Source organism: Phaseolus vulgaris, chromosome 9 (genome assembly GCF_051622355.1).
Source record: "Phaseolus vulgaris cultivar YP4 chromosome 9, ASM5162235v1, whole genome shotgun sequence".
NCBI lineage: Eukaryota > Viridiplantae > Streptophyta > Magnoliopsida > Fabales > Fabaceae > Phaseolus > Phaseolus vulgaris.
This window is the reverse complement of record NC_143506.1, coordinates 2,729,176-2,750,340: the sequence shown is the minus strand read 5'-3', so window position 1 is coordinate 2,750,340 and position 21,165 is coordinate 2,729,176. Positions and strand designations below refer to the sequence as shown.

Sequence of the window (21,165 nt, the reverse complement as noted above, 5' to 3'; positions counted from 1 at the left end):
CGAAAATATCCCAAAAAGAGCAATCCAAAAGTCATTTTTAAAATGGGTAAAATAATCTTCTTTGAAAATGATGGAGTGCAGAAAAATATTTGTTAGGGTGCAGGAAGAAACAGCCCATGAGGAATGTGATTTGGAAGTAAGCCTTCAGAAATTAGCCCATATAAGGTTGTACAAGACTTCGGCCTAAAATTGGTCAATGTGATGGGAGGTTTTTTTAACATCCCAATATTTTTCCATATGAAATATTAAAATAAATATATAAAAATAATATAAATATATATGCAATTCTTTCATATAATGTTTGAAATTATCTCTCTCTTTATAAGACTTGAAACATTTACATAAAAGAATTAAAAACAAAATTTCAAAAGAAAATAAACATTTTCCATCATCCATCTTCTCACCGAGAAACTTTATCACCTGTAATATCATCTGCTTCCGTGTAAAATACACACGATCATCACATATCAAAGAAAAACAACCACAAAACAAAACAAAGGATAAGCTAGGTATTTTTAAAACTTATAACATAATATAACTTTAAACATCCACATAAATCCATCATTTCTCATGCATTCCACATAACAATAAAATGTTTATCAACAATTTCAATATTCATCTTTGTCATGTCAGACTTCTACTGACTCATAACACATAGACACTTGATTCATACTTCCGGAAGACTCGTGCGTTGACTTAGACTCAGAGATCTGCACCTGTCATACTACATCACTGTGAAATCCACACAGCTATGCGCATAATTAATCTCAATATCATCTCTCTCCTAGTATGACAGGGTTAACTCATATAACAGGTCAAGTTAGTTATCTTTCAAACAACTTACCCATTCATATGAACCTCCTTCAACTCTCATCACCTGAATAACTTCATCTATATGATTCCATTATCTCAGTAGAGTCAGAATATCTCCTTCTAGACAAATCCCCAGTCAATGCACATCCTAAACAATCTTAACACGGTATTTTCTTTCCTGAAAATACTATGTCTTGATTAAAATTCATATTTTGAACCTCATAATATCCAACATCAAACAATCAAATCATACCAATGTTTAGAATATCCAAAATAAACAACAATTTATTGACTAATCATATAAATGTCTAATTAAAGAGATTTTCAATTAACTATACATGAAATAAAAGTTAACATACTTTATAAGAAAAACTATATAGAAATAAATCAATCAATCTTTTAAAAGCAAATAAAAATTAGTTTAATATTTTTATTTATTATTATTTTTTTTAGACTTTAGCTTGAGCTAGAATTCGCTAGCTTGAGCTAAAATCCACCAGAGAGCACCCAGAATTTTAGCTTGAGCTAAAATTCGCTAGCTTGGGCTAAAATCCTCCAGAGAGCACCCAGAATTTTAGCTTGAGCTAGAATTCGCTAGCTTGAGCTAAAATCCTCCAGAGAGCACCTAGAAATTTAGCTTGAGCTAGAATTCGCTAGCTTGAGCTAAAATCCTCCAGAGAGCACCTAGAAATTTAGCTTGAGCTAGAATTCGCTAGTTTGAGGTAAAATCCTCCAGAAAGCACCAAATTTTTTTAGCTTGAGCGAAATATGCAGAAAAAATCTGCATAACTTAATATACCTATTAGATTATAAATCAATACCTCATTCAATTCATAAATTATAAATCTACACATTACATTGACAGTTCCTATTCAGCATGATACAATCACTCTCATTGAATCATTGAGCTATTATGTCCATTTATACATTCTAATTCCAAAACCATTTAAATCAAACAACCAATTCTCAATCACAACACTTTCAATTTCAATCAAACTACAATCTACTCAGAACAAGAAATCTTGCAACAAAATTTGGAATTGGTGACCACATCATACTCACATTCAAATCTTCTAACCTAGGGTTCTATTGAAGATTTTAAACTAGCTTCCCTTACCTGGACTTTAGCATATGCTCACTAAGAGTTCCAAACCCACCAAAAGCTTAAGGATACCCTAACCTGCACCACAAAGTCCTGATCACAAATCCAACTATATCACTAAGACCTTGAGCTAACAGAGACTAATTCTGAAGATAAAAACCTCACATGCAAACTTAAACTAAAAGGCAACCTAATCAAATCAAAACTAACTCAAAGGAAAAGGAGCCAAGAAAGAACTTACTCTATCTAGGATTTTGATCGGTCAATCTTGTAGAGTTCATTGCCAGAAGTCCAAATGGCAGATTCTGATCGTTGATCTAATGAGCGAGGAGGTCGAAATTTTAGAGAGAAAGTAGAAGAAAGGAAAAGGAGTTTTTAGAGAGATGATGGTTCTTTTAAAATGAAACCTGAATAACTAAATTTCTATATATATAGCATTTTCACTTTAATAATAAAATATTCATGTGTCATTTTAATTGTATCATTTATACTCTAAGACTATTTTTCTCGGTCCTTACAGTTTTCATGATCTAACTTTCTTCTCTCTTCACCAGCTTTTACTAGAATTTTTACTATGGAGTTTGGAGTGTTTCTTCCTACATTTCATAAAATTTCTCAATCTATTACATTAATTATATAAAATATCTAAATATTTCATCTAATTCGTTATCATTCTTGAAAGCTCTTTCGGAATTCTGAAAATTTTATTCTATAAAACACATTTTGCAACATATATAATACGTTTTGAAAAGTTTATTTTAGAAATTCTGTTTCGGATAACATTTTCTAAAAATATATTTCATGAATTCTAAAAAGTATGTTCTTGAAACATTCTAGAAAAAATAATCCAAAAATCATTTTAAAAAAGGATAAAACAGTCTTTTTCAAAATTGATAGGATACCGGAAGAAATACTCTCAATTTGGTCATCCAACAAGACTCAATTATAGTCCACTACAATCTCTACAAAGTTCTACAAAATAAAAAAAATTATACCTATACAATTTATACAAAACTAAATAAATAAATAAAAATACTTATATTCTACTCTTGGTATGTAGAATTTTTTTTTTCTTGAAATTTCATCATTTGCTATGAGATTTTGTGGCGGAATGATTTCCATCAAATATTCTCCTTTTGTTATAGTTGTACTTAAAAGTATGAATTAATATTTGAATGAAGTTGTATTTTAGAATATATTTGAAAGTTATGCACGTCTTATAAATCTTGAAAGATTTCTTTGAGAGACTATGTTGGTGTTTCTCTTCAATTACTTTTTGTTTATGTATATTAATATCTTCAAACCTTATCTTTTTTTTTACTAATATATGACCGTGAAGAGGACTAATAGTGGTATGTGTGAATACAATCTTTTTTATTGATTATCCTGACATGAAATAATGATAGAAAGTTGTCTCCATTTAAATGGTCATGGAAATTAAGACAAAGACATGGACTTTTTGGTTAACCTTTTTATTATCATGACATATGAAATGATGACAGAAAATTGTCTCCATTTAAATGGTTATGGAAATTAAGACAAAGATATGGGCATTTTTTAAATATAAATATTGTTTTCAACATTACTTTTGTTCCAATTACATGATTTGCTAGTTGTGTGACTAGCAATATAGTCTCATTACACAATCTTTTAAATTTATCTATATTTTTAAATAACATTATTATATTTTTTTTATCAACTATAAAAAATAAATAAATGGGAACGACTTTAAAAGTGGTCCAACCCTTATACAAAAAGAGTTAGCGCCTTACCAACCTCCTATCAAGGGACACCTTCCAACTTAAATACGGAACAACCAAACCAAACTCAAGAAAACATTAAACAACCTGCCTCATACAATTCACTGGGTTCAAAAATTACAACAGGATTTTACAAAAATCTAAGACCAATCATTTACATGTAACAGTGCGAATACTTTAAGCGCACCTACCACATTATTATATGTTAACTTTAATTTTGATATCATAATTTTATCGACACAATATTTTAAGAAATTAAAAAACTCATTCATAAGAGACTTTAATTTTAATTTATCAATTGAATCTAAACTTAAATATTCTCTTGTATCACCTACAAATGTAACCAACAAAAGTAAGTTATTTACCCATTCAAATGTAAAATTAATTATCATTTTGAAAAACTAATTTTATAGACAAAAAAATAATTAGTTGTTATAGTGACTAAATTAGATACCATTTTAAAAATGAAAAAAAAATTGGTTTCTAAATTATTTTCTATTATTGTTAAATAGTTTCTAAATTGGTATCTAATTAGCTATCAAGGTTTTAACTACCAATTATTTAGATTCTAAATTTGGTAACAAAAACTTTGGTTGCTAATTAGATATCAATTTAGAAACCATTTAACAATAATATAAATTAATTTAGAAATCAATTTTTTTTAACCTTTAAAATGGTCTCTAATTTAAACATTATAATAACTAATTATTTTTTGTCTTTAAATTTAATTTTTATTTCATGATTTTCTGCATCAAACAATTTTTAAATTAGTACCTTAAAACTTGGACAACAATTTCAATAGTTAATTGTTTTCAGATATTTAAATTATGTAAATAGTTCAAATTACTACAACTAATATTTTAACTGAACTCATGTTCTGATGTTATAAATTATTGCTAAATTAAGTTAAAATATTTTATTTATAATTAATTATTTATAATTCAATTTTTTAAAATAATTCAGTTTCAACCTTTGTTTTTAAGAATCCTAGCCTAACGTAAAACCAAATAAGTGTTATGCTTCTCTCCAATTATCACATTCTTATATAAACATATGACTGTTATGATTAGATAAGCACCAAGATGGTATCTAATAACATTAAGTAAAGCATCGAACGAAACTTTTATAGGGTACATTGCATATCAAACTATATTTACTATACTTTAACATATTATTCCAGACAAGAAGCCCAATTGGCTACGTGTATTATGGGTTTGGTAGAGGAAGACAAAGAAAAAATAATTGTGAAATTTATTATATTATTTTCCACATATTTTTTTATATATAAAATTAATCAAATTAAGTAATTTTCTAAATGTGTTGAACTTTAAAATCAAAGTAAGTTAAAGGTTGGTTTTATAGTCACATAGATAAAAAATAACGGTATCTCCTTCCTTCATTCTTAGAATTTTAAATTATTTTTTTTCATGCACTATAAGAAGAAAATGAAATTGAAATCAATTTTTAGATACAAAAAATAATTAATTGCTATAATGACTAAATTAGAGACCATTTTAGAAACCAATAATTATTTAGTTTATAAATTTGGTAGCAAAAATTTTGGTTGCTAATTAGATAACAATTTAGAAATCATTTAACAATAATAAAAACTAATTTGAAAATCAATTTTTTTTAGTCTCTAAAATAGTCTTTAATTTAGTTACTATAGCAACTAATTATTTTTGGTATCTAAAATTGATTTCTATTTCATGTTTTTTTATTGTGATAATTTTTATGAGAATAAATAAATTAAATTAAATAGAATATTTAATAGATGTTTGAATTCCGTTTTTTTTTTAAAACTATATATTTCCAAACCAAATTTAATATAAGATCAACGACATAACACACTTATATATGAAGTATGAAGTGACTTGTATTAATTAAAATTTTAATTGAATACAAGTATTTTGTATTAGTTCAATTTAGAGTGGACATGCGAAATTAACTTTGTGTCGAATTTAAATTGAATTCACGTATAAAGCATTTTCTAGATTAAAAAATAAGACTTCTTTTAAGTTTTTATAAGTAGTTTATATTTATGTTAATTTTTAGTGGATATAAAAAAATCCTTAAAATCAACATAAAGTTTTATGAGTAATATCACTACAAGAAAATCATGAAATAGAAACTAGTTTTTAGAGACAAAAAATAATTACTTGCTATAGTGACTATCTTAAAGACTATTTTAGAGACTAAAAAATTTTTGGTTTTTAAATTAGTTTTTATTATTGTTAAATGATTTATAAATTGGTGTTTAATTAGAAATAAAAGTTTTTGCTACCAATTATTTAGATTCAACGTTTAGTGCAAGTGAATCAAAAATGAAATAATCAAATTTTCTAGTTTTTAATCATAGCGTGGATAGTTAAAATCAAGAAAAATGTCTTGTTAACACCCTCTGCACCATGACACACATTTGACGTTGTCAACGTGGCGAAAAATGATGACGTGACAATGACAGTTTTGTAATAATAATGTTTTCAGAAGCATGTGGGAGACCGCTTCTTGGAACTCCACCACCACCGAGGACTCCTCCGATGACACTCTTGCCCATATCCTGGCTCCGCCACCTCCTCCACGAGTTTCTCTGTTGTGAGACCGAGTTGAAAGTCGTCGTTCTCATGGGCTGCGACCCCTCCCAGATCGCCAAGTCGCTGCTCGACAAGCTCTTTCCAGAGCTCGTCGACTGCGTCGTCAAATCACTCGATGTTTACAATGTCGTTGCTCTCGACCTCGACACCAACAAGAACCTCCAGTGCCTCGCCGAGATCGTCATTGTCGCGCTCGACATGACGACACACTAGGAACAACTCCGCCGCTAACAGTAAGGACCCCGTGCGATCACTGTCGTAAACAATGGCACGGAACTGGTCGACGTTGAGACAGATCCACACAACTCTCAGAACGCTGTCATTTGATGATTCGAGACCGTCAGAAACGCCGGTGTAAGGTCCTTCGCCGCGAGGATCAAAGGCGAAACTCTCCAATCCAACACCACCATCAATCGTAACAACCTTCCATATCTGAATATGGGCTATATATTACGTCGGTTAGATGGTTTAACCGGTGTAATATTGGTCATTCTGAGTACAAAAAATATATTACAACGGTTGTTACTAAGAACCGATGTAATATTCTTTTTTACTCTATTTTGAAGTTCATATTGCTCATTCATGTACAATTTTATTCTGCTATGTCATTGTCACATCTGTAGCATCAAATTTATGTTCTGTTAGAGGGTGTTCGTGTCTCTAAAATCTATACACATTTATATGAAGTTAACTATTGGATGAATTTAAAAATATTAAAATGTAATTGGCATTGAAATTTGAGTAAGAAAATGAGAAAAAGTGAAACTATAATAAAATGGCAATGGAAGGAACAAAAAGAGGCTACCAAGCTCCAGAAAGTCCTCAGCTAACAGCACGCTGTCTCTTATAGTCATAAGTCTATCATGTGTGCATCTTCTCATCCACAAACTTTAGGTTTGATGCAGCTACTCACATCACCAAATTTATTCTTACAAAATTAACTTGGGTTAAACATATTTTCTTCCATATGCTTTTACGAAAAATTAGTATTTTTTCTATTTTAAATTTTAGTTGAACTTTTAAAGTACTCTTTAATAAGAAAATTATTCTAATACATAATAAATGAATTTTTAATATAAAATAAGATATTAAAATATTTCATATTATATAAATTTATGATAAAAATTTGTTGATTATATAAAAAATATTGATAAAACTATATTTCAATAGTTTTATTACAAAGTAAACTTTAAGCCTAACTCAACCCCATAAAACCAGCTCAATAAGATTGAGGTTTGCACCCACTTATATACAATGAAAGGCTCTAATCTCTAGTCAATGTGGGATCTCCAACAAGTTTCTATATTACAAATACCTTAAAATCTAAAATACGTCTTTATAATTTTTTTTATATGACAAACAGATTTTTACAATAAATTAATTAAGATATTAAAATATTTTATGTTATAATATTATAGTATAAATTTATGTTAAAAATTTATTTATTACATAAAAAATACTAATAAAAATATATTTTAATAGTTTTTATTACAAAGTAACATAAAATCTAAAGTTTATACTTAAAAAAATTTAAATTTTAATATTAATATAAGAAAAAACATATTTAACCATGAAACTTTAAACTCTAAGTTTAATAGACATAAGTAAAACATTATCAGTAAATTACAAATCATATTTAATATAAAATTTAAGACAATCATTATAAAAAGTAAATAATTGTGATTACAGTGTAACTTTTTTCCATATATATATATATATATATATATATATTACTTTTTATAAACAATTTTTTTTAAGATAGTAAAAAAGATGGAAACTCGTCTCAGATATGCACCAAGGTGGCAGAAGTATAGAGTGCAGAATAATGAGGGAGTCGAAGTTGGGGAATTAAACATTATCATTGACAAAAATCTAAAAAGTGAATCATGAGCAAAGCAAGAGGACAAAACTGCCAAACTTAGCGGTGGCCACATTCTAAATTACACATAAAACTATAATAGGAACAAACTGAGTCCTCCACTTTTCGACCACAAAAGAACAAGCTCTATCAGTTAATCAATTCATTTGTTTCTAGGTGCACTTGCGTGTTTATTTGGACACTAATAAAGTGCTCCCAGTACAAAGGTTCTGAGCATTTCTATCCACCAACGCCGAAATCTACATCACTTTCATTTTTTCCTCATCTGAATAATGCCTTCAATTCCATGCATTCCCAGCATATATATGTTGTTCATGATTCCGAAAGAAGCAAATTAAGATCTTGGGTATGTGAAATATGGCATACCGGGTCTGAAGGAAGCAAGGGGAAACGGATATGGTGGTGGAGGAAAAAGAGGTTCACCGTGACCAGCAGAGGCTATAGTTACACCACTACTATCTCTACTGTGGATTGAAGCATTATTCATAAGACCAAGATTATTATTCTGCTGTTCATCAACAAGGCCACTTGAACTCCCACCCTTATGATTATACCCTTGTTCAGGGCCTTGATCATATAGTATTCCACTGAATACATGCCCCCCAATGTTCACAGATGTTTGATACGCTACTTCATTGACCGCATCATCCATAGACCGAACCTGAACGCACCGAAACATAGCCATCGAATTCGCAGCACCAGGAAATTTCATCTCTAAACCTGAAACTAAAAAAAAAGAGAAACGTAACAAAAACTTTGGCTTAATAAAGCTGTATATACATCCTTCACGCCTTGGTTTTAAGTGTATAAATAGTAACCTGAATAGGGATTGATCTGGTTGTGCTTTTGAGGAACATCTCCATGAAAGTTGTGTGGAGGTGAAGGTGGTTGCTCCGTGTTGCGCCTCTTGTCCACAGGAGTCCAAGTACTCCTGATATGGGTTTGGCACTTAAACCCTTTGTTCTTGCAACAAGTTCTGCACCTTGAATATGAACATTCCTTCTTGGCTTGGTTCCCACAGTCTTGGCACTTGGAACCCCTTGACACTACTTCTTCTTCGCCTTGTGTTCCTCTTTTCATCTTCTTTTCTGTTAAATTCGTATCACCCTACTCCTACTGAGCTCATCCATGGCTCTAATTAAAAGAAAACGATAACCTTGTTGTCTTTGTTAAAAAAATATAATTGTTACCAAAGTATTATTTATATAATGATGTGCACTTTGCTCGAGTTCTAAAATTGAAGCACACCATGGCATGAGAATCGATTCTGGGTTGAAGTAAAATCCACGTCACCGAACCACTAGGCAAACATACCGGAAAGAAAAAGTGATTAAAAAGGAAAACGTGTTAGAATAAGGGAAAGGTAAACTAAAGGGTTCTGTGCACGACAAAATGCAGGTATAACCAATGGCTTTAGGAAGTGAATCACTTAAAATGTGAGTGTGAATCTTCAACAGTTTAGATGTCTTTGGTTTGCATGTTTTGAAACTAGCAATTATTGGTTGTGTATGAGACAGTATAAAGTTAGCGTGTCAAAAGTGGTTTTTGTTATGCATTTGTCCAGATATATTAGGAACATGTCTTTTGAAAGTTATTCACTCGTATTTTTTTATTTGGTAAAATAAAAAGGAATATGGGTAGATGTAACTAAGAGTGAAAAAATACTTTAGGCTCTTTTGCTGTTCCTTTTTTTACTTGGCGCCTTTCCTCCGTGCATGGATTATTCGTCTATATCCTTCCTTTTTCTTCATTTTCAGATGATTGTTATAAAAATAAATAGGTTATAAATTTGCATTATATGCATTGCTTTTTGTGGAATCTCAACTCTAATTGTTATGTGCTTTGGGCCACTGAGCTGCTACTGGACCATCTTAGAGTGTTTTGGGCCTTTGATCTCAACCCGGAAAACAACTCACCATAAAATTTTAGAAAAATGATAAATTAACCATCTTGTTCCAATATACCACTTTTTTTCTTTGTCTAAAATTTCAATTTTTATATGTGAAATAATAAAAATATTCTCTTTTTTATATCATCAATTAAATGTTGTATAGTCAAGCAGGTTTTCAATATATCATTCATCAAAATTTTATGGCAAATTCTTCCTACAACTCTATACTTTATCGTTGTATCTTTATATTTTTTAAAATTTTAATAATATTCTTTTGAGTATGGTGTTCTCTTCTTTGTTTTCAAGTGGTGATGATTGCTTATGGTAGTTGGTGGTGAATATTGGTAATTGATGTAAGTTTTGTGTTGTCTGTACTGGTTGTGAGTATATTTTCTTTCGCTTATTCTTATTTCTATTTTTCTGGAAGTCACACAACTAAAAAAAAATAAAAATCAACAACCTACAAAAATGGAGTACAAAACTTAAAAAAAAAAATTTACACCGGAAATGTCGAATACAATTAATCTTATCACCAATCATCTCACACACGTTCAAATGATATAAGTGCTCTTTTAAACATTGTGGCGGAAGAAGAATGAAAATATTGTAGTTCATAGAGAGAAGTGTGAGAGTGCACTTGAGATCATGATTTATTTAGAATTATTTAAAAAAAAATTAAAAAGATTAAAATCAACTTTTCATGATTAATATGGAAGTGCGTGTAAAAGTATAGAAGTTGAGGGCAAATTTTGTCAATTTTATCAGTCACTTAGTTAACAAATGCTGGTCTAGCCTTCAAAACATCATTACTCAACGCAATCACAGTGCTAGCAAGTTAAAAATAATGTCACATTTCAGAAACAGAAACCCTAATTTGAAGAGAATCAAAACCAAGTAATCAGGGTTGCCCCCAAATTTTATTTACTTGTACACCATATATCTGCCAACTTATGAACTCACTTGTGAACATATGGATAAAGAGATAGTTTTATAACAATGCATATGCCATCTTATGCAGATTAATTATTCAAAATAGTAAAGCATAAAAATCCCATGCTGCATAATAGCTATTACAACGACGATACTCACTTTTTTTTATCATTGAATTAGCTTATGATGATTCTCCACAAAAAAAAAAAAGGTTATTGTGATGATATAATTTTTCAGAGAAATTTTAATAATTGTTATATTAATATAATATGATATATTAAATATTAGTTTGTAGAATACATGATTTTATATATTATGGTAGAAGTAAAGTGTCTGTGATAATGGTTTACTATTGTGGAGTATACCTTTGGATCTAATGTTTTGGTTGGAACAATTGTAGCATGTGGGGGGCATCTTAAACCGGTGAGAACGAAGAAACTAAAGTAACAATATCAATTAAATAATAGGCCAAATTTTATGCCTTTGTAAATTCCAATGTCACTTTTTTATTTTTTGTGAATATTTACTTTTTTGGAACTACAAAAGAAGAGTAAAGTCATGAACAGTGATTAAAGTTGACAACAAACTGATCAAACATCTTTTTGACTTTGAGTTGCATCTCATAGTAGTGGTATTTTGAAGCCATCATTTCCTCTTTACAAATTATCTTTGTTTTACAATGCAGAGGAGAATAAGAAATTACAAAAAAGAAACAAATGAGATCAAATAAATTCTAGGATAAAAGAAAGAGAAAAAAGAGTTATTAAAAAAATTGCAAAAATTATATTACTTTCTTTATGCTTTAAATTTTTTTTCAAAATTACAGTCAATTAGATATATAAAAATAAATCATAGTAGGAATTATTTGGTGGCAAATACACATGTATTGGTATGGACCTACCCATCATTGTCATGGACTGACCGAGCCGACCGACGTACCATCAAGAATTAGGTAATACAACTGTGAGTGTAATCTATTCCACTAATCAAGTTCAATAAGGTAAATCCATTAAAATAATATAAATAACGCACATCCCAAGAAGAAATGTACGTTATTATTACTGTACACACCTAAGTGTCGAATATCCTTTTTACTAACTTGAGCATCGGAGTGCCTTATGCAGGTACCTCCCGCATTTGGCATTTACCCGAGACTGAGAGACTGAGAGCCGAAGGAGTAACGCGAAAGCCAGAAGGATCAGAATGAAGCTTAGCAACCTGCCCGAAGAAATAAAGAAAACGAAACATTCAATAGTTTTTTAGGTCTCATCTCCCTAAAGAACACATATATCGAAATAGTACTAATTCAATCAAACATTTGTATTTGGATATATAAGAAGAGAAGAAAAAGAGTGAATCAAATGAGGAAATGAATTAGAGAAAGAAGTGAAGAAATGAATTATAAATTGTGTTGATATTTTGGTTTTTGTTGATGAAAAAGGTGTGAAGTTAGTTGAGAAGTGGAATAAGAAGGCCCAGCAATATTTAAAATGTGTTATATGACCACAAAACGAATATCTTAATAGATTCCCTTTGGTTATGGCCCATTCCTCCCATCATTTTATTTTTTGGTGCATCTTACATCGATGTGACGCCCCATAACATAAAACACACAATTCACCAAATTTTAACTTCTCATTCATTGCAATACTCCACCTTATTTTTGTCATCATATATACATACTTACGCACTCTAACTACTTATTTACCACCATCTTCTCATTCTTTCTTTTATATATTATATATTGTTAACCTCACACCTTATTTTCATCTGTCAAAACGGTTAAATGTAAAAAATAAAGAAGATTTGTTATCAACGAACTTCAAATTTATATATTATAAATATTATATTTGTATTTTGTAAAAATTATAAAACATATTTAAATCTTGAGTCACAAAAATGTTTATAAATATATATATATATATATATATATATATATATATATTTAAGTTATTAGAATATTATTAATGATTTCATTTTAATTATTTAATTCAGACATTTTATACTTAGATGTAGTTTATGTGCTTCAATAAATTACTTTACATTTTTTGTCAATATTGTTTTTACTATTTTCTTATTTTAAACCGTCCAATCTATTTCAAATAATATTTGTATCTCTAAAGATATTTTATAAAGATTTAATTTATAAAAAAATAACATATAGTGTAAAATATTTCATTCCCTATCCTTCGTACATGCAATATTTCTTCTCTTTTTAAAGTTTTTTTTTCTTTTCTGTAACATATCTTTTAAAGTCTCACTCTGATTCTCGTATTTTTCAAAATCTAATTTCGTCTTTCAAAAAGGGACGAGTTTAGAATCATTTCTACTCAATAAGTTTTCAAATCAAACTAAGTATATTTTGCTTTGAAGATTTTTGTTTTTCTTTTCTTATTCATTGTAGATATCTATCTCGATTTTGTCAATTGAGTAAAGTAAATTTCTAAGTTTGTTTAGTTTTATACTAAAATTTGGTATGTAGTTTAAATTTTTAGAATGTTGAAATTCGTTGGTTATTGAGGGTGTTTCGTGTAACTCTAACAACTTTTTATGTGGAAGCTATTTTTTTTTTTTTACATTTTGTAAATAAGTTAAAGATAAATGTTAAACTAATCCTAAGAAGTGAGAATTCTATTGAATATAGTTTAGAAATATGGAATAATTAATTGAGTAACGTGTGATCGTAGAATTTGAAGTAAATGATTGATTAAAATTTGAACATGGATTTTGAGATTGTTGAGTTTGAAGACAAACATAAATATATTATTGTTTGTATAATAAACATATTCTGGATTATATACATGAGAGTAGGCATAAGTATATGTTTAGGAAACGTAGATAAGATGAATAATATATTAACTTTTGTTTTACTTTATTAGTAGAAATGTATTTATATTTATATAAAACTTATAATATATTTTAAAATTATTTTATATATAATAATACATCTCTCGTAATATGAGATTTATCCTCACTTATATACTATGAAATGTCTTTATTTCTAGTCGACGAGAGATCTCCAACATATTCTTTAATTTATGCTGATACAACATTGATGTCTTTAAATATGACGACCGTTTACCTGCAATATCGGACTTGGCGCATAATACTAGACTTAAAAAATTGACCTTAAAATAAATATTTTCATTATAAAATATTCTTATTTCTACATCTTCAATAATTATTACAAATGGGAAACTCTGTAAAAAAAAAAAAAAAGTTTTTCTTCTAGAAACAGTGGTGCAGTTATATTTGTTTACCAGATTTGAGTATGAAAGAATGAGGCAAAGTGTAGTCTTTATTCTGGTTATAAAGAGTAGACGAATAGGAAGGAAGAAGAGAGAAATAGAAAGGAGACAAATTGTACGACACATATTAATGTAATAGAAAAGCATATATAATTGAATTCACAAGTTGGTGAAGTTAGCACACCAAGCATTCAGTGGCTGAGCTGGCAATGCCATGTACCAGAGAAGCTACACGAAGGGTCATGGGGTCACCATATTTATTTCTCTCCCAAAAGAATCAACTTTATTAGAATAAACTTCAAATTCTCTAAATTGTGTATATTATTCCTTTTGATTTTCTTAATATTTTTATTTTCAGTTTTTTTAATTTTGTATAGAGCTATTTTTTTAAAGTTTATTAAATTTTATTTTAGTTATTATGTGCAGGTGAATTTACTTTAAGAACCAAAATAATAACAAACCTCAAAAAATTGGAGGAGGTATATAAATTGTATGGTTTTTTTCTTAAAAGACGTGTAGAGGGTTGAAGGAGGAGAGAGTATATAAACTACCTTTAGCCTCGACTTCTGAAGTGGGACTATATTGGCATACTGGAACAAGCCTCCCAAGTCGAGGGCTAAGGAGCCTCTTGGGCCCCACAAGGGATGTCCCAACTTCAAGTCTGAGAGATAGCATCGCTTGGGTCAATCACCGCGAGGCATTGTCTGCTTTGGAGGTCAGTACTTCATTACGGTTTTGTCCTTAAAAGACGCATCAGAGAATTGGAGAAGGAGGAAATATATAAACCGTCCATAACTTTGACACTTGAACGATGTGAGACTATATTTACATATATGAAAGAGAGAGTAACAATTCATTCGAAACAGATTTGAGGTGTTTCTCTCAGCAATTATCATTAGCAAAATCATTTCACTCTCTACTGATATCTCAAGGATATGAGTTGCATGCTAAATATAACATCATGAATTTTGGAAAAAAATTATATTATTTATAATCATTTTGGGTGTTGACTGTGTTTGTGTGAGTCAATAAACTATCTGGGAAACAAAATTCTTCGATGTAAAAGGATTTTGGTTAGTATTATGATTATATTACAATATGAAAGTGAATGGACAAAGATTAATGTTATGAGGTGTTTGCATAAGTTGAATGAGAATAACTAATAATAATAATAATATAAAGAAAATATTATTAAAAGCCTTCAACATCATAGATTAAAACAAAAATAACATTTCACAGAAAGGAGGATTAAATAATGAAACAAATTTATTAAATTTTTTTGATAAACTTTTAAAAAATCCTACACATGAACTAAATACAAGTGACAAAATGAGTAGACCACCTATTATCAGTGTTTACATGATATATAATTCCAAACGAATAAAATATTGTTCTGCAAAATAAACAAAAAAACTAAAAAGGAAAAAAATTTAATTAAAAGAAAAATAAAATAAAATATATATATATATATATATATATATAATCTCACATTTAAACCTAATTTTTTATATGAATAATATTGGTGCGTAAAAAGTGTTAGATTTTTATAAAATATGAATATAATATTGATGAAGTGGATTATTGGATAAAATGAGGAGCAAGGTAGATATCAGAAAGGGTCCCTGGTTTGTAGGTTAAATGTTGGTAATAGTTATGTGAGGCATGTGAAATTATGAACCTGCAGTGCAGAGCAAACAGAATGTAGGCTACTTCCACCACCTTTCTCACTGTCAAAACCTTTTCAACTTTCACTACCTCTTCCTCTTTAATTTCGCATTCAATTCGCCAAACATAAATACATGGATTTAATATCCTTTATAAAACCTTTCAGATCTCTGACATAATAACTTCATTTTTTTACTAAAATAAATTTTAAGACTGTAGTTCCAACCAGACTTCCACGGACATTTAGTTCCACTAACACATTTAACAATGTCAGTGAAGTTAAACTACCATTAAAAATTAGGTAATGCAATTATAAATGTGATTTATTCTACTAAACAGATCCAATAAAGGTAAGCTCATTAAAAAATAATATAAATAATGCACATTTCAATAAGAAAGGTACGTCATTATTATTGTACATCCCCAAATGTTGAATACCATTTTTACTAACTTGAGCGTCGGAGTATCTTCTGCATCTACCTCTCTCATTTGGTATTCATCCGAGACTGAGAGATCGGGTAAAGAAGAACCACAGTAAAGTACCAATGACCTACCCGAAAAAAGGAAGAAGACGAAACCTTCAATAATTCTCTAGGTCTCATCTCCCTAGCAGGAACAAATACAAAATTACGAAATAAATTTTAAATCTATTTTACAATAACTCATAAAATAAGAATTACATTTATTATATATTATTATATTATTACTAGTTCACGTGGCATCTCCAAAAATACGTTTTATCATTTTTAAAAAAAATACCTTTTAAGCTATAGAAATAAGAACCATGTAAGATATGTTTTTATGAACCAAGACTTTAAAATATATGTACCACTTTGTGAGTAGTTATGAAATAAGAAGTGATTTTGTATTTTTCGAAAAAATAGTTAGCATATGTTTAAAGTATTTATCTTAAGATTTTTATGAAGTTTGAAGCATGGGTTAAGGGTGGAGGGGTTGTGTAAGGTGCTACTTCATTAACTTGATTCATCGACTCAACAACTAACAAAGCCTGTAACCTACCAAAATATAGGTTTAACATAAAGACAAATATCTCACTGTATTAATGAATATTTACACTTAAGCTTTTTGCATTAAAAAAAATATAATAAATATATGATCACACTCTAATATAATATTCCAATCATTTAGATATCATAGTAAAATTTTATTAAATGTTGATAAAAAAATATAAAATGTAAGTAAATATATTGAAATCTTACATCAATTAAATATAAAATATTTCATAATATAGAGATGAAGGCAAACTTCATTTTATAAATTTGTAAAATTAAATTAAATTTAAAATATATTTATTAATATAATTATTATTAACCTTAATAAATATCTTGTTTAATTTTTAATATGTTTCTGTTAGGGAGATGAATCCTAAAAAACTGTTGATTGGCTTCGTCTTCTTCCTTGTACCGATCGGTCAGCTCACATTTCAGCCTACTCCTTCAGTCTTCGTGTTATTTTTTTAAGTCTCGGTCGCCTGATTGCTTAGTCTCTAAGGAGAATGCCGAATGAAGTATCTGCAGAAGGCACTTCGACGCTCAAATCAGCAAAGGACGTTCAACACTCGGACGTGTACAATAATTAATGACGTAGTTCTTGAAATGTGCGCTATTTATATTATTTTAATGAAACTTATCTTATTTGATCGATTTAGTGAGATAAATCACACTTAAATGTGTATTATATAATAGTTTAGTTTTACTAATTTTGATTAAGCGTTAATGACCAAAAGTGTCGATCATCCTACACAAACGTCTATCATTTCGTCAATTCCACTAAGTCTAATCTAGTGTTGCCAGTTCGATCCGGTACATAACCTAAATTATTTTAAATGGAAAGAAAAAAAGTAGATAGGAAAACACGTATCCCAAAACTTTATATTCTGTATCTTAAAGGGAAAGAACAGAGCCAAATGAATAAAGACAAGCCGAGAGAAGCAGTAAAATTTTTGTTGAGAGTAAGAGACTACGACCCATAAACTTTTTCACTGTACAAGACTGATATATCTTTTCCTTCTATAATGTACTTTTGTCTTTTACGTAAATTATACAAATAATTCTTTTTACTTTCTCGATAACAAACAATATTATATATATATATATATACACTTTTATTTTTATTCATAGTTTTATTTTCTCAGTACAAAATAACGTCAAAATTCTCTCATTTTTTTTTTCTTTTAGTCTTATATTCTTACTCACCATTTCCTTCTCTGTTAACTACACAAAAGTTAAACTTTATCTTAGATTATTTTATTTGTTTACCCAAAGTATATGTGCCTGTAAATCACTTTATTTTCCTCTTTATTATCTTAAAATGAAATAACAAGTTCTTCCCTCTGTAAATCTTGCATATGAAATTTAAATTAATTGGCAAAGATCCCAAAGGTGTGCTAGTTACCTTATTGGTGCCGACAACTTGCATATCATAGAACATATCCTGTTCAAAGATTCTAAAACCGTGATAAAAATAATAATAATCATCATCCATATCCACTCACAAAAAAAGTGTTCTTTGTCGTTTACTTGGATCTGTAGAGTCACTACTTTATTCACTTTTCCATTTCCACCTTGTAAAATACTATATTTAATATGCATAGAAGAAGAAATTATTTTCCTTTTAAGACTTAAATATATTTTTGATTTCTCAATTCTACCAATTATTCTTTTAGTTGCTTAAAAAATTACAATCCTTCCAGAATTATAATATATTTTTTAATTATTTAAAAAATCTACAGGAATATATGTAATCTCTTAAAAGAAAAATTTATGCAAACTTAACGAAACAAATTACATCTTTTAGAGAAAATAGAATTCATGGTCCCTTACAAAAACATAATCTAGCCAACACAATAATTATTATATTTCCTTATTTATCTTCTATTGTTAGAAAATAATATGCATCTCATTTCTATAACTAAACAAAAATTATTAAATAAAAATTAATTTTAAAAAATAATAATAATTAATTGTTATATTGATTAAATTATATATTATTTTAGAAACTAATTATTAATATTTAAATTAAATTTTATTATTGATAAATATTTTTTAAATTAGTATCTAAGTAGTGAGTAAAATTTTAACTACCAATTACTTTATATTAGATTTAGTATTAATTATCTAATTCGATACTAACTTTAAAATTAGTTTTATATATTAATAATTTTTTAATTTTAAAAATATTTTTTAATTTTATTAATATAGTAACTAATTATTTTTATATAAAATTAATTTTTATTTTATAGTTTTCTCTACTAATAAAATATCAAAGATTTCATAAAATTTTATATAAATAAATAAAGAACAAAAGCAGTAGATATTTTATTTAATAATAATAAATTCGTTAATAAAATTGTGAGTACTGTTTTTCTAGAACTAGTTTTTTTAAATTAAAATAAACTAAAAAAAAGGTTAAGAAAACAAAAAAAGATAAACACATTAAAAATTATTTTAAAAATTGTTACAAATGAGTGGTACTTGATCTCTTTCCATCTATTTTATTATTAAAAAGTTACTTTAACAATTATATAATAAAATACATAATTTTAATTAGAAAAATTATTTCACCTCTTTATATAAGATCCATATTTTAATAAAAATTTATTCATTCTTTTATTATAATCTAATACATAATTGTTAAGCCACATAACAATCTTTATTATTGGGCATTTTAAATTTTGCATCGATTCAAAGTGAAGGAAGGAAGGTCTGACAAGAGTCTTAGAGTAGGGAGTAGTAGGGACCTATATTTTGACAAAAAGTTATTTCTTTTTATATTCATAAATTTGCTTTTTTAGGTATGGCACGTCACAATAATTGATGCCTCATAATGTCACACTATATATAGCTACAAGATCGTGAGGATTACGATTGAGAACGTAATTTACATCCTAATTTTTAAGTTCTATTACGAATTTCTAGAACAAGATTTTTGCTATATATTTTAATGTGTTATCCTAGATACATAGCCTAAAAATATTAAATATATTCCATTAAGTATTTTTAATAATTTAGAAACAAGTGCTGGATAAATTCTGAAGTTAAATACTTAAACTAAGAAGTTGGCACAGTGGTTACATGGCTTTGTGCCCTTTTTAATGGCAATGGTTCTCTTACTTTAGCATTTAATGAAGCTGTGATAGATAAGCTTGCATGCATGAAGTTGTTTGTTCATAATTAATTGATAATAAAATCAATTTAAAATTTGAAAAGCACTTCCCACTCTTTCTCTCATTTATTAATATGTTTCTTTTATTCTTTTTGTACAATTTCGGTTTCTTAATTATATATTAAAATTGGAATTCTTAAATTTTCTAATCAGTTGATTTATGTAATGTTACTCGTAATGTTTTTAAAAGTTCATTACAAATATATGCTATTAATGATTATATTTTGTTAATGTTAAGGTTTTCTAAACACATTACTTTTGTAAAAGTAAAGAAATCAAATATGGCTAGCAATCGACGAAAACAAAATCCATTGGTTATCAAAATAAGATGTGACAAAATGTGTTATGATAATTGATTTTTTTGAGACAAAGATAAAAAGAGAAAAACAGAAATACAAAATAAAATAAAATAAAAACAGAAAATATAAGAAAGGATATTATAATGGATTTAACTTGCCATAATCTTGAAAAAGACTATCATACACCGTTTATTAAATCATAAGTGAAGAGTTTGGCAATGGGGCATAGCTAATAAAGATAGTTTTGAAACACTCCAATAAAACTGATTGAAGTGATAACCAAATAAACTACATGTGTGGATAAAATTTTCAATTGATTTTAAAATATAATAAATTTAAATAAGTTTATACATATAAGTTTATAAGAAACACAATTTTATCCAAAGTTCAGTTTAAAATTTTAGCTAGTAAAGTGTATTTGATTTATGTTTTTCGGTCTGGTGTTGGAATCTTTACGGTGTATGAGTTTTGTGAGATTGATATGTAGTGTTTATGGTTATTGATATGTCCAATTTGGGAAGTTGTTGTATGTTTTTTGCAGGTTATTTATGGTTTATGTATCCTCCTCGTAGGATCGGTTTGTTAATGTTGACACTTGGTTATTTGGCGCACTTCAGCCTGTTGCAAAGATATTGCTTAGTTGTTGGATGTTATGTCTTGTATTGAGGGTGTGATCTCTTTGGTGAGTTATTTTTTGTTTACGTTTCCTTCTTGTAGGATCGGTTTGTTGAGTTTGGCACTTGGTTATGGCACTTCAACCTACTAGCAAATATTTTGTTTTGTTGTTGGATGTATGTCC

The 21,165-nt window shown here is 28.3% G+C and overlaps 1 protein-coding gene across 2 annotated transcripts; it reads right to left on the bottom strand.

The window, feature by feature from the left end:
- Positions 1-8,109: 8,109 nt before the first annotated feature.
- Positions 8,110-9,328, bottom strand: LOC137821201 (protein SHI RELATED SEQUENCE 3). 2 transcript variants are annotated; one of them, XM_068625676.2, is made up of 2 exons: positions 8,967-9,328; positions 8,110-8,874 (listed from the first exon to the last, which is right to left on the bottom strand). In XM_068625676.2, the coding sequence occupies exons 1-2, from the start codon at positions 9,226-9,228 to the stop codon at positions 8,483-8,485; spliced, it is 654 nt and encodes a 217-aa protein (XP_068481777.2). In that variant the 5' UTR covers positions 9,229-9,328; the 3' UTR covers positions 8,110-8,482. The 2 variants fall into 2 exon arrangements, with proteins under 2 accessions (XP_068481777.2, XP_068481778.2); XM_068625677.2 differs by having other exon boundaries at positions 8,110-8,868.
- Between the last annotated feature and the right edge of the window lie 11,837 nt (positions 9,329-21,165).